Source organism: Agelaius phoeniceus, chromosome 9 (assembly GCF_051311805.1).
Source record: "Agelaius phoeniceus isolate bAgePho1 chromosome 9, bAgePho1.hap1, whole genome shotgun sequence".
Classification (NCBI taxonomy): domain Eukaryota; kingdom Metazoa; phylum Chordata; class Aves; order Passeriformes; family Icteridae; genus Agelaius; species Agelaius phoeniceus.
In genome coordinates this window covers 26,798,508-26,812,923 of record NC_135273.1, presented here as the reverse complement: position 1 = coordinate 26,812,923, position 14,416 = coordinate 26,798,508, and the positions used below count along the sequence as shown (strand labels likewise).

Here is a 14,416-nt window from a genome sequence, read left to right as displayed (position 1 = left end):
AGTGTACTGGGAGAGGATTGGTGCTGGTTCTGCTGGACTATGCTGTGGAAAGCTACGATCATACTCTATAATGGCCTGGGTTGGGGTGGAAAAAAGACATTGCTTTGCTTTTAGTCTTTTTGTGACCTCCTGGAGTTCAGTTCTCAGTCATTTTTCAGTATCAGTTTCTAATCAGTTACTTGAGCTACACAGCTGCCCTCAGGCATTTTAATTCTAGGCCAGTCAAAGTTCATCTTTAATTGTCTGTCTGTCCCACAGATATTAGGCCATAAACATCAGATTGTGCAGTATTCAGTTCACAGTGAAAACCAAAATGCATGCAAAGTCTATTTTTATTTCATACAAATGGGTTTCTCTCTTAAATGCACAGTAAATACAAGAGAGCAGCATTATTTGTCAACATGTTTCACTGGAGCATCCACAACATAACTCAAGTAATCTGATCAGCCTCCTTGGAAAGGATTCACCAAATGTACTGGCTTAGTTTTGGAAAGTGCTGTAACCTGAGTGTGCCTCATTCTGCTGGCACAAACATTCCTGTGTCACTATAAGGCTCCGCTTTGGCGTCACTCTGTGCTGCTGGAGAGGAGCAGGGGAGGTGGAGACTTCTGTGCAGGGTGCACATTGACAAGAATTCCCCCTCCCAGGGCATGCCAGTGATGCTACCCTTTGCTTTCAGACAGTCACAATTGGCTGTCTTTTGCTGGAAAATCATGAGCTAAATAATTCTTTTCTCTACTGAAAGGGAAAGTGTCAGAGGTGAGGCTATGAGAGACTTACGGTAAATATTTAATAGCTTTCCTTTTTTGTGCAGCACCAAAAGATGGCTGATCCTGCAGTATTTATTTCAGGCCTACTATAAATAAAGCATGTGGTGACAGCAAACTGCAAGCAAGGGGAGCTCAGTGGTTATTGTAAACTGCTTTCTTTTGTCTGAAGCTGGGTGTAGTAACCAATTCTTTGCATGTTTTAGGTCTGCTGATGGACACACTTAAATCAGAACCAGAATAGAGCTGCATTTATGCTGAGAAGAATTAAAAGATGGTAACTCTTCCAGTTCAGGGTAAATTAGAACAATATATACAATCTTGATGAAAGCATGGTCTGAACTAGTTGGACTATTCAAAATATTAAGCAGATTAGTAGAAAAAAGAACACTAATGGTGGATATGACATGCCATACTAGTTAGCTTATTTTGCTTACACCTGTGACTGTAGAACTTCCAAGTCATCTGCCACCAACAGCCAAGGTTTCTTCCTTCCTTCTGGTGGTTCTGTATGCTTAAAGCATTAAAAAAGGCACATCCCACTACTGGGTTAAGGAAGATAACACGATATTACTGAGGGAGTTGTTCCTCCCTCACTCTGTGAAATAGAGGTGACTCCCATTGTGTGCCCAGTTGCCTCTATGCAGGTATGAGAGGACAGTAGGATTTGTTTACAGATGTCAGGCTATCATTTGGACAGGACTGTGAGCTACTCTCTCTGAGTAGTAACATTTAGTGCTGCTATTTCCATGGAAAATGAAATAAAGTATCAATGTCAGTCACTGGAATAAATACAAATATATTCCTTACATGAGCAGTTTAATTTAGTGGATTGCTATTTACACTCACTGCATAAAGTGTCCTTGTTAGTTTTAGAAAAGAGCCTGGAAACTGTGGCTATGTGCCAAGGCTTTAAAGGGCAGTGAAGTTTTCATTGCAGAAAGATTCTGCTTAGGGATTAGAACTGTTCTCAGAGTGCACATCACTTTTTTTTCCCCCCCCAATACCAGCTTAGAGGTGAGTTTAAAATTCATCATTTTATGTGAGAAATATTTTCTGGATTCCCTAAAGATAATCTCCGTGTGAATTCTTTCACATATTATATTTCACTCACCATGGAAAGGTCAAGATGGGTACCATGGACCCATCTCACCAAAGTCAGTGGGCTGACACAGTTTAGCAAATAAACATGGCAGTTGTATTCTTTCAGACAAACAGTTCCTGCCTGCTTTCTGCAAGGAGCAAGTAGACATGTTAGCCAAAATATGACAATAGACAGCAAGGTCACAATCTGTTCAGTCTGGGACCTTTTCCTTTTAATGCTGATTAGCTTAAGCACAGTCATGGAAAAATGTAAATTACACACTTAAAGCTAATTGGAATGGATGAAAAAGTGGTTTTTAGAAGTGGAATAAGGAGTTTTTTAATCAGGTAAAGCACTGAGGCTTTACTAGATAAGTTTTGTAAATGTTCTTTGTGCCTATGAACCTTTTGGTTTCCTTTGGATCCTTTTCACCATGGTGTTTCTTGCCCATCAACCCCTATAAAAGCTGTCTGCCCTAATTTTTTGTTTCTCCAACAAACTCTTAATTATTGGCAACCCATTGTTTCTTGCAGTGATAACCAAGGTCTGTTTAGCCTGGCTGTTGGGCAGCTCTTGGTGTCTGTGCTGTCCCTGGCTGGTGGCTGCTGGAGAACATTGGTGTTGGGCACTGGGAACGTTTTTTCTGATGATCTTAAATGAACAAGTATTTTTATTATTTATATATTTACATTCAGTAGATTTTTTTTCAGCATCTCTCAGTAATTATAAATAATCAATCTAATTATTAAATCATTAATAATAAATAACTATGCCAAACTTTAGGTTCTAAGTGAACTACTGTATCTGAAGTTTTTCTGCTATTAAGCCTTGATGCCTCTGATAAATCTGACTGCATTTCAGCCTCTTGTTTTTGATTCTGAACCAACATTGTCTGTAACTAGGCAATACAAATTTTGCAATTAACCAATTTATGTGAGAGTAGTGGCTTGCTATTTATGATCCATACCAATTTAGGTATTTCTGAATATTTCAAGAGTATTGTGGGTTTGTCTGCCCTGGGCTGCACATAAATTTGATATAAATTAATGTATTTCTTCAACAGTGTTAATGGCAATATACATCTACATACAAATTCAACCCATGATAGCATAAACAAGTTTTGTAATGAAATTAAATTTCCTTGGTCAGAATCCACATTTTTTTATGGCTTACCCAAGTTTTCAATAGTGATACATAGAGGAAATTTTTGGAAATGGTTTAAAAACAGTGCAAAGACAAGGAGACAGAGAAATAACCTGCCTGAGTAAAGGTGTCCACACTCCTTGGAGGTTAAAGGTGTCCACACTCCTTGGAGCTTGCTGTGTGTATTGGGTGAGTGCCAGGCATGTGCTCAGCATTCACACTTGGTGCACTGTGGAGAGCTGTGACCCCCAGGGCAGAGCTGCAGGGATACAGGATAGCTTCCCTTTGCCCATAGAAGCTGCTGGGATGGAGGAATTTTAGGGTCAGTACCAAGTCAATTAAGAGCAGATGGAGGCATTGGCAGCCAGTGGCTCCATTCAGGAGGGAACAAGCTGGAGGGCAGAATGTGGAGCAGTTCAGGAAAGGAGGGATTTTCCACAGCAGGGGAGGAGTTAGGAGGATACAACAGGGACTGTGCAGATGCCAGAGACATAGAAAGAGTCAAAGAGAGAACAGGAGAGCCTTGGAAAAATTTCATCTTTTCACACACTGGCTTCAGTTTGCTTTCTTTCCTCCCTTTCACAAAAATCTCCAAGGCTTCTTCCTTTTTACTTTCCCTTTATATCCCTTAATGTTTGTGGTTGCTTCTGACTCAGATTCCTTCTAAGGGAAAATGGGTATTACATACTTCCAAACAGTTTTTTTATTGGATAGCTGCTCCCTTTTGGGCTGATATCCTCTATGCCTGACAAGCTTTTGTCCTTATGGCACTGTGGGTGTGAACATTAGGTCTGGAAAGTGTAATAGCCCAACTTGCAATCTGAGTGCAGCATAATGCAGGGAAATGATTAATGAATCATCCAACTAAATGCTAATATTTGCATTTGTCATTGATCTATAGAGAGCAAAAGTGCAGTTAGAAGTATTATTCAATTTCATTGCAGGCTGAGATGATACCCTGAGAGAGGGAAAGTAGGTCTGATCCTAGACCCAGAGTGATCACAGTTATATTTGAAATACTGTGAAATATTCAGGGCTTTGTTTGTGATTCTTGTTGCAGTCACTAAGAGTGACAATGAGAAGTCACTAAGAGTGCTTGCTGATGTCCCAGGCAGGGCATAGGGAATTACACCACGGTATCATGGGATTCAAGATTTTCTGCGCAAGACTTAGAAACAGCAGCTTTTGTTTGGCTGCCTAATTCACTGGTTAGCTGAAAATTTAACTGGCACATTCATATCTTAGCACTTATTAAATGGACACCTCAAATTGATAACCATGAGTAATACTTTTTTTTCCATCTCTCCCTGACACTCCCATCATCATTCCCAGCAAATTTTCAGGAATATTAGTACATTAAAACATATATATATATATATATATATATATCAGAAGCCCTATTCTACATGTTTTGTTTTGCATCCTGCTCTGTGCTTACCTGCTCCACTCCAGAATGCCTCCATTTCAGTTAGGTGATAGCTAAAGTATGCAAAATTTCTAACTCTAATTTAATCTGTTTTATTACCTTTCCATGCACTTGATGCCTTTTCATTTTCTGGTAGTTGAAATACTAGGATACAATTATTAAGATATTCAGGAAGTGGTAAATAAGTGCTCATGTGTCATAAAATGACAAATGAAAAAGCATACTGTAAAAGAGAAATGTTGATTTTAGTTGTCCTGAGAATTAGTAAAGATAGACATTGACTGGTGAAGATATGAAATAGGAAAAAAGCCCCATGAAGATGAAAAAGAGCTATTATCTCTTAGATCATGTCGCCTCTTTTCAAGTACAATATTGTGCTCCCCTGAGGATGCAATTTAAACTGATAGTGCATCACAGAACTCCTTTGCAGCCTTTTCTTAGGCAGGCAGTTGACTTAGGCAGCAGTTGCACTCCTCAGTGCAATTGACTTGTAATAAACCTTTGTTGTGAGTATAAAAATACCAGGATTGAAGTCAAGTGCTCGTCAATTAAAGACCTATTTAGGTGGGAACAAGTAGAAATTCTGGCAGTCATTTGAGCAGTGCTGTCAAAATTGAACTGCTTTGCAAAACTACATCCATCTTGGTTTTGAACTTCATTAAAAACAGAACCAGCACTGAGAGAGAAAAGAGATGTATCTGTGGAAATTAGAAGAGTTTAGAAAAATACCAGAATTATGTATTTGGTCATCTTAGAAATAGTCTAGGTTTTCATTTTGAAATGAGATTTTTGTTTCCATCTTTAACTTGGAAAATGTAAAAGAAAATGTCTAAAAGTTGAAATCAAATTAAATGCATAAGAAAAAGAATCCTGATGAAAAATTTCAACATCAAAACTAAAATTATCAAAATCATCTGTGAAATTTGGGCTTTCATAGCCCTACTGAGCAGGTACACCCTCAAGTGTTTGGAATAAAATAATTTTGCAGTCAGTGGATTAAAATGTAAACCTGGACACATATGTTCGCTACAGTACCATCATCACTTGAAAAGCAAACTTCTGTTGCTTCAGGATTTGATCCATCTAGCAAGAGAGGGAGGAAAAAAAGAATGTTCTGAACTTGCAGATGTTTTTCCTGGAGGAGTAATGACTCTTATGTAAATAATCACTTTATTCTGCAAGTGCATACAATTTCATTCCACAAATTGATTTCACCTCTTCTGCCCTTTTCTCTGGTGCAAGCCTCTGCTAGATCTAGCAAGCCTCATTATTCTCTTTTTAAATATCAAAGCTATAAACATCCAAGTCAGAGCTGTGTAGGAACATCATTTTCAAGCAACATCTTGAAATCTCCAAGTTGGTGTCAAATACAAATCTTGGCTAACACTGTGAATGTATTTTATCACTAATGTGGAAGAAATGTAGCTTTTTAGCATCATCTTGTGTGGGCGGTTAATGAGAGAGGAAAAACTAAACATAATGTAAACATCAGAAGTGATGGAATAGTCTGGGAAATAAATTCTTTTGCTGCAATACAACTCTTTTCCAGTTAAGCATCAAACATGCAGTGTGTGGTTGTTTGCTCAACCTCTGTACATGGCAAACCACATTTACAGTGCTGAGCAACTCTGGCACTAAAATTCATCATCAGTCAGCAGAGCAGGGGGACACTTAACATGGTATGCCCAGGGCCACCAATGTCACCTCACAGAGATAACTGGGTGTACTCAGATATTACAGTAATGGAAGGAGGAGCAGAATCATCCCCTAAATCTTTGTGTGTTCATAAACTGTCACTGTCAGTTTTAGCTACCCTGTGTTATGAGCTGCAGTTGATTTTTTTCTCTTTTTTGCTGTCTTTCATGATACATGTGCATGTCTCATAAATACGATTTATCGTTTCTCTTTTTAAGCTAAAGTGGTTGGAGGAAGAGTGTGGCATTCATTCCTGAGGGAAGATAACTTGCCTGAGGAAAGTTTGTTTTAGGCAGTTAGTGAGTAGCTCTTATTCTTAGAACTTGAAGGTATCTGTTTCTCAGATAATTATATCTTGGGAGTATATTGTGATATATTTCAGCTGTGAGTATGAATTACAAATTTCTAGCCCATTGTTTCAGGAATACTTTGTCAGTGAATTTCACATTGTTAACAAGGTTAATTACACATTGTTCAACAAAATGCCAGTTTTCATTGTTTCCTCAGACTGCATTCATTTTCATAGTACCTACTTTTAAGGTAGGCATCTGTTACATCAGCTTTGTTTTCAGCTCTCAAAGTAGCAAAATTTCCTTACCTTCTAAGTGAAAATCTTGCAGTTCCTGTAAGGATTACTCCTTTCTCCTAGGTGGTCTTTTTTTTGTATGTTCACTACTGCTTATGGAAAAAATATTAAGTGTGGCAGGTAAAGTTAAACCCAGAGCTCAGTGTGAAGCTGGGTGTTAGTGCAGGGATTGCCACTGGGGATGAGCCCTGTTCCTGTTGAGCTCAGCTTTCCCTCTCTGATAGATGCCCCTGGTAAGTATTTCAGAGGAAAGTGCAGCAAAGCCCTCAGTAAGGAAATAATGAACCTAACACAGAAGGTCTTTTGAGCTGTGCTGTGAAAAATGAGAGTCTGTATATTTACTTATTATACCCAGTCTAAAGCAGCTCTTGGGGTTTTTTCTTGTTAAGTATAACTGTTTGATCCTTTCTGATACTCTGCTCTTCTCATAGTCTCAAATGATGTCTTGTAACAATGAGTTTCACCTCAGGTTAATCAAGTTCTCTAGAAAAAGATGTTTTCCTTTATCAATTTTATATGTGTTGTCTTTTCAATTTTATTGAATGTCCACAAGAGTAGTTTTATTTCCCTTTTTCTACCATTCATTATTTTCTAAGCCTCTGCAATGTCTTCCCTTCTTCATCTCCTGTCTAAAGTAAACAATTTCAAATGTCTTAGCTGTTTCTACTTGATTTGTAAGCTTTTAAGTATTTTTATTTCATTTTTGTACCTGTCCTAATTTTGAAATGTACTTTTTAAAGATTAGAGTTTGAGGCATAAGCCTGATCTGTAGGTTGGAAATGGGATATTATTTGTATAACTCTGATTTTTTTTACTCTTTTCGTTTTTAGTTTCCTTTTTTCTGATTATCCCATATGTACTGGAACAATTTCAGGGGAACTTCCACCACTAGGCAGATTCTCAAAACACCTCCCACAACTACATCTTCACTTACCTGGGACAGTAGAAGTCCTTCTGATGACATGTGCCACTATGCTCTCTTTGTTATTCCAATGAAAGGGCAAACTGTTTGTTTTCAGAGCATTTTTTGGGCTTTTTAAATTATCAAGGACATATATTTGTCAAATACAGGTGAAATACAGGCACCTGTAATGGCTAATTCAGTAGTATTCTGCTCATTGTGAAACTCAATTGTCTGAAGTAAAGTCCATGTTTCTTCCTGTAGAGAGGCTTAAATAATTGCAGTTGTAGTTGTACAGTTTAAGCTATTAAATAATAGTCGGTTGAGGAATTATCTTGAGATGCCTCAGCACCAAAGTTTAGCCTCTGCATTTTAAAACACCTCTAAGTCTCTTTTTCCAGAGTGCTGCCCAAACTTGAATTTATCTAGTTGCATTTATCTGACTTTCCTATGAAAATACAGTTTGTCACAATTATTGGGAAACAGATGATCTCCCAAGTCAGAGATTGCTTCCATAACTGGTGGATTTTCATCATTCAGAGAAACTTTCTCAAACCTTTTCTCTCATTTAATACCTTTGTAAATGAGGATGTAGGACAGAAAAAGTGTAGACTATGCTTAACTTTCAGTCCTGATGTAGCAGCTTTTTAGCTTAAAATTAGAGGTAAAAAATAGGAGTGCAGATTGCACATCTCTTTTATTTTCTCTTTTTTATTTTTTTTATCCCCAGATCTAAACGTCCAGTGCCAGTTTCAACCACAGCTCCCAGAATTGACTCTCCCAGGGCTGTAATTCCCCATCAGAAGGTAAGTGACACATTTCTCCCCAGCCAGAGTGAATCCCATTTCTATCTGCTGAGGTGAAGGTAAATATCCATTACAGGAAATAGCTTCTGCCTGCCCCAAATAACTAAAGGTTGAATGAATGCACAGGCAGCAAAACTACTGCAAGGCAATGTATTAGTGATCTGTATTTTGCTAATTTCTGATTAGCAGGACCAAAGCATCCAGCTAATCCTCTGATGTGATTTGGTCTAACCAATTCTGAGCAACTGTTTTCATGTAAGCTACAAGAAGCCACTAAATCTTCTCAAAAATCTACATTTGCTTTCGTAGATTGTTGGGGAGAACCATTAGACTGTGCCTCAATCTCTCCAAATCCTGGCTGCAACTGAAATGACACTGATTTGGAAAGAGAACATGAGGGCATTTGAAAGCTTGCATCATATAGTGTTCTTATCATAGTATTCAGAAGACCTGAGAATAAAAAATAAAGAGGATAAGTCAATTTAATGAATAACAGCAAGTGGCAGAGGAAATGAATGGCTTGGTTTCCATTGTCAAAGCACATCATCTTTCATAAAATAAATGTTCATTTTAGAATAAACACTGACTGTACCTGGCAACCCATCTTCTGTATCTTTGGAGACACCAAGGAGCAGGGGTACCTGAAAGATGGTGTATATATCCCTAGGCTCAGGCTCTGGGCAGAACATTTGTATTGCTGATGCATTTCATTACATAAATGAACAGGAGCTAAAGTTTCTATTGCTGCAATTTATCCCTGCTGTCTGTGCCAGTTTCATTCCTAGCATTCATATAAATAAAAAACACTGAAGATCAAAATGCATGGGGAATTAGATGATTTTCTAGTGGTTTTGACACTTCCAACATCCATAAATCAATTTTAAGTAATTTTTATAAACTCTATGCTTTCCAAATTCAGAGCACAGATGGTAACATCATCCCTGAAACTGCTGCAAATAGGTTCAAAAGAGCAGAAGAGAATGCACCTGGGGGGAATAATTTGATTCAATTTTGTTTTGTGAAATTTTAAATTAACCTGACTGGCCATCTATTAGTTGAGGCAGAAATTGTTTTTTCAGACTGGATCTTGTAAACTTTTTTTGGCAAGGGAAGATGAAATTAAGAATTTATCTTGCTCAGAGTTGTTTCTGTTTATATCATGATGTTATAAAAAGTTATTTTGGAGGAACTTATTGGAATCGTCAGCAACAGTACTGTGAAATTCCTAGAACAAAAGCCATGAATCATTCTTTTGGTTAAACTGGTGTTTGACTGCACCAGCAAAGTAATGGGGACAGGAAGGGGAAGGAGTTCTCATTTTCCCTGAAGATGCACCCAGAATGCTGTCAGTGTTCAAGGCAGTGAGTAGATGTGTCTCATCAGAGTTATTCACCAACATGAGATTGACACCTACATTTGGGGCTCTATAGCACCTGCACAGGTATGAAAATTCTGTCTCCTTCCTCCATAGGCACATAAAGCTCTTATATATTGGACTTTCATGACTCTTTTAGGTGTATTTTAGATGCATTTCTTCTTTTTCCATTGTCAGTTTTAAAATTGCTGCCATAGGTTTTCAAAGCTGTTTACCACAGAAAATACTTTTCTCCCTTAACTATCTACTGTATAGAAAAGTTAACTTTACACACAGCAGGGGTTTCTTGAAGGTCCTAAAAGACCCCTTGGCATGAAAGCCATAAAGACACTTTACATTTCCTATTCTAGCCCTTCAGAGAGACATGAGGATCAAAAGACTCAACCCATTTTTAGAAGCTTGCTGTCTTATGTTTGAGAATTCTGTGCGAGGTGCTCAGGAAAGGTTTGTAGGAGCTGCTGGAGGCAGCCTTTTCTGAGCCAGCTGCAGGCAGTACCAGCAGCTGGAAAAGAGAATTAGTGGAACCTTTCTAGAGAAAAGGGTGGCATCCAGGGAAGGTATGGTGGGAAATGGGTTATCTTGCAGTATTCAGGAAGATCTTAGGTATAGAGTCTTTCACCCAGGGGAAGAAGTAACATCAGAGTGCTGGACCCTTTGCAGGTCAGGAGGAGTGACACTTGTGTCACTTGTGTACACTAATAGCAAGTTTTAAGTGAAGAAAAATTCTTCTCTAGGAGTTGTTTGGAAGGAAAAAAGGCATTGAGCTCTCAGAGAAGTCTCAAAATCCAGAATAAAGATACTTTACTGATAGAGGCAGTGTAATGCTGATTTGGCAGTAAGCTGTGTTACACTAAATACATTTTAAAACCAAGGTTTCTTTGCTTGTCCCTTTATTATTTTTACTTTATTATTTTTAGTAGTAAGTATAACTGTAGAAAAGTCACCTCCACACCTCTGCTTGACAGTTTTTAGACCGATGGTTTACATGAAATCAATTTGATGGTATTTTTTAAAAATCAGCAAAAGACTGCATTACAAGACAGTCGTGACAGTGTCATCCTTATACATCACGAGAAGCTTTCCTCACCCTTCTCTGGTTAAGGTTAAGGTGTGGCAACGTCAGCTAAACAATCTGCATGTTTAACTTCAGTGTCTAGTTAAAAACATAAATCCTCTTGTACATTATTGCTGATCTGATTGCAGCTTCCACTAATTTTCAAGCATGCACTTCTTCTTTCACTGTTCACTGGTGGTTTTTTTGTTTTATTTTTGTTTTAGGGAAACAAGCATACTTTTTTCACAAAGATCATCATTTTTTCACAAAGCTGATCAATGTTATAGATGGTACAGGTTCTGCAACCATCAGTATGTAGGGCTATTATTGGAAATAAGGTTTGATTGCTTTTCAGTCTCACTGTATCTGACATAAATCTCAAACTAGAAACAATTTTCATTTAGTTTAGTCAAATATTAGTGAAGTCTTTTGCAAAGGTGGGGCATAGCTGGAAGAAAGGGCATAGTTAATGTTGAAAGCATTCAGATAACAGTAAGAGTAAGCTTGAGTGCAATCAGTCAATGAACTCATTGACTGCAGCTCTTCAGAGGGGACACAACACAAGTGAAGATTCAGCTCAGTGCAGTTCAAAACATTCAAGCTGGTGTTTTAGGGCTAAGCATGGCTTTAACATTTGTTGATTTGCATGAAGGTAATGGCAGCCTTGTTAATTCTAATAATACGGCTATGTGTTGTGCTTTCTGTGAAACACTACTGACAACACTTATTTTGGAGTCCCAGTGAGCATCTTGTCATACTTATGATTTCTTTCCTGCCAAATTTGGGAGACTATGTGTCTAAGAGAAAATAGATAGAGATGACTGACTTTTTGAGTACAGGATGGAGAAGCTGGCTCAGCCAAAAGTAGTTTGATCATGTAGTTGAGAGTCATTCAGTGCCATGGTGCCTCCATTCCATTTATCCTCTAAAAAATTTAAAGCAACAATTGCTTCTTGAGCATGGGTTGGTGGGTCAAAATCACTGGTATACTGTTAAAATTGTTCTCCCTGAAGTGCAAGAGATGAATAATGACTGTAGGGTCACAGCCATAGATAAATAGAGGATGATTTGTCAAAGGGAGAGGACCTGCAAAGCCTGGTACTGTATCACCCAATCTAAATTCATTTCCCACTTCCCTGATACATAAGAAGGAACATTTGCCATTCATAGAAATTGGATTTTTGTAAATAAATAATATTTCAGAATGGAAATTGAGCTGATTCCTAGCTTCCTTCTATTTCAAAAGGTTTGAGACTCCTCTACATTTCTCAGTTGGAAGCTCTTTCCCTGACGTTACGCAGTTTTCCTCCCGCAGCAAGGGACTGCTGCACGATCCAGCATCTTCCTGAAGGGAAGCCCATTGCTCAGTGTCAGAGCCTCCTCTCCTGGTCAGCTCGAGGGTAGCATCAGGCTCCCAGAGCTGGAAATGTCAGCTTGCTTTTCCAGCCACTGAAACAGAATGGGATAAGAGATGGGGAACAGGGGAACGTTTGTTACTGTTGGCTGCATTTCATGTGATGCAGTGCTGAAAGCTCAGTGCTGCTGCTCAGTATTAGACATTTGCCCTCCATAGTCTGAAATTCTGCATTGATCTGATTTTGACACTGAACTGGAGACAAAAAATAACAAAAAATAATTCTACAATATTCTCCCAGGAATAAAGTGAATCAGAGATTTTTTGGTTAGTCATGAAAGGGAAGAGCTAAATATGCTGATGATGGAGCAGTAATTCTTTAGAAGTACAGCCTCTCCCTTAGACACTTCTGGTTTCATCCATTTTTCCCCCACAACACAGGAAAAACAGCTGCCCTAAAACTGTCCAAAATATGAACTCAAGATGGAGATTGCTAACCTGGGACTGCTGGGCTCTAAAGAATTCTAATACTGATTTGCCAGTATGCTGGTATTCCAGCTAGAGATTGTTTAAGGAGTAAAACCAGAACTCCATTTGTGCCAAAAGGGACCAAAAGCATCGGCCATCATTTTTTATGGCTGCCCTATAATTTTCCCTTTGTCTATTGTTACTGTCCAGTAACACCAACACTATGAAAATGCATTAGGGCTAAGGAAATATGTGGCATTTCTCTCCATTAGTAGTTGAAACTGATACTTGACAATGAGCTCTTCTTGCATGTCCTTTTATTTTGGGGTGTAGGAAGAAGCCCACAATTAACTAAAAGCCACAGTGTTTTCAGGGTAACAAATACATATAACTCCACCATATCCTTTTTCTCCTCTATTACGTCTGTGTTAGTTTTTATTTAATAATTGTTTTGTCCCTCTGTGCTGGCATGTAAAAATGGTTTGCCCAAGTGATTACTTAATTTTTGAACATATTTGTGCCTCTTCTTGTACACATTTTTAGAGAGAAGCCCTTTTTTCTATTTATTTAATGATACCCAGAAGCTTTCAATAGACCACTGGAAGGGATTGTTGTTTGCTGTTTTCAATCTCAGGGTGGAATAACCAAAGTATGTATTGCACATGTATTTATTTAAAAAGGCATGGTCTGAAAGTGCTTTTAGGATTATCTGTTTCTACAGCCTCGGGCAGCTATTAATGCCAGCTAAAATCTCTTCCTGTTTATCACTAAGAAAAATTATCTAAGTTAATTTTATCTGCCTTACATTTTTGATTCAACATGTCTTAAATGTATTTAATGTTATGATTACTTATATCCTTAGACCTTTAGGGTTTTTTCCCAATAAATTTTAATTAATCAAGGCATATTGTCTTGATTTTTATTTTCAAATGTATGCTCCCTACATTTATACATGCAATATAGAAAAAACCAAAAGGGCAATAAAAATATTTTTCTCGTGAACCATAGTATCACAATTAGTAAATTACATTAAAGATAACCAATACTAGCAAAAGCATAGAATCAGAGGCCAAATTGTTCTCAGAACTGTATTTCATGCAAGGTGTTAAAGATGATTGCATTGCTCATGAATGAGGCAAAAAAATGAGGCATTACTGGGCCTCTTAACTGTGAGTATTTTTCATTTTTGAAATCACCTCTTATTTTGGTTTCACTAAGGTGCATTTATAGTGAATCATTTTTGAAACTCAAGTGTTGGACTGTGTTTTTCCAGGATGAGTTTTTGGTAGATTGTTTTGAACCTGAGCACCAGCACAGACTTCTATGGGTATAGGTATTGTAGATTCCTTTGGGTAAGGCAATACCTGCTGCTGTCCCTAGGAATATTATCTGCACAGGACTGTAGGATCACACACACCTCTATATTCTCAAGCACACATTCCTTCAAGTGGAAATGAAGCAGGAATGATCAGCATAGGAGCAGGCTCTCCGTGGAGCAGTTCTTGAGTCCTGTGGGTGTCTCTGCTAACCCTGCTGCATGGCCTGATCAGCATGAACCAGAGCCCAGGAAAGCAGTGCATCATTTCCATAACCTCAAGTGCACTCACAGACAACAGAATGGTGTGGTTTAGAATCATTGTGTCTTTATAATAATGGCATTGACTTCTATGGTTATACATGATCTAAAACTTTTCTTACCTCAAGACTTTTTTTAAGCTTTCTTAATTATCCTAGAAATTAATGGACAGTGTTGCCTT

General features: G+C 38.1%; 1 protein-coding gene across 6 annotated transcripts in view; it reads left to right on the top strand.

Moving 5' to 3' along the window:
- Positions 1-14,416, top strand: part of LDB3 (LIM domain binding 3) — a 114,689-nt gene that overhangs the window by 41,941 nt on the left and 58,332 nt on the right. For all 6 annotated transcript variants that reach the window (XM_077183329.1, XM_054637238.2, XM_077183330.1 and 3 more), the window contains exon 4: positions 8,333-8,408. In XM_077183329.1, coding sequence (XP_077039444.1) covers positions 8,333-8,408 — 76 coding nt within the window. The remainder of the gene's footprint in view (positions 1-8,332; positions 8,409-14,416) is intronic.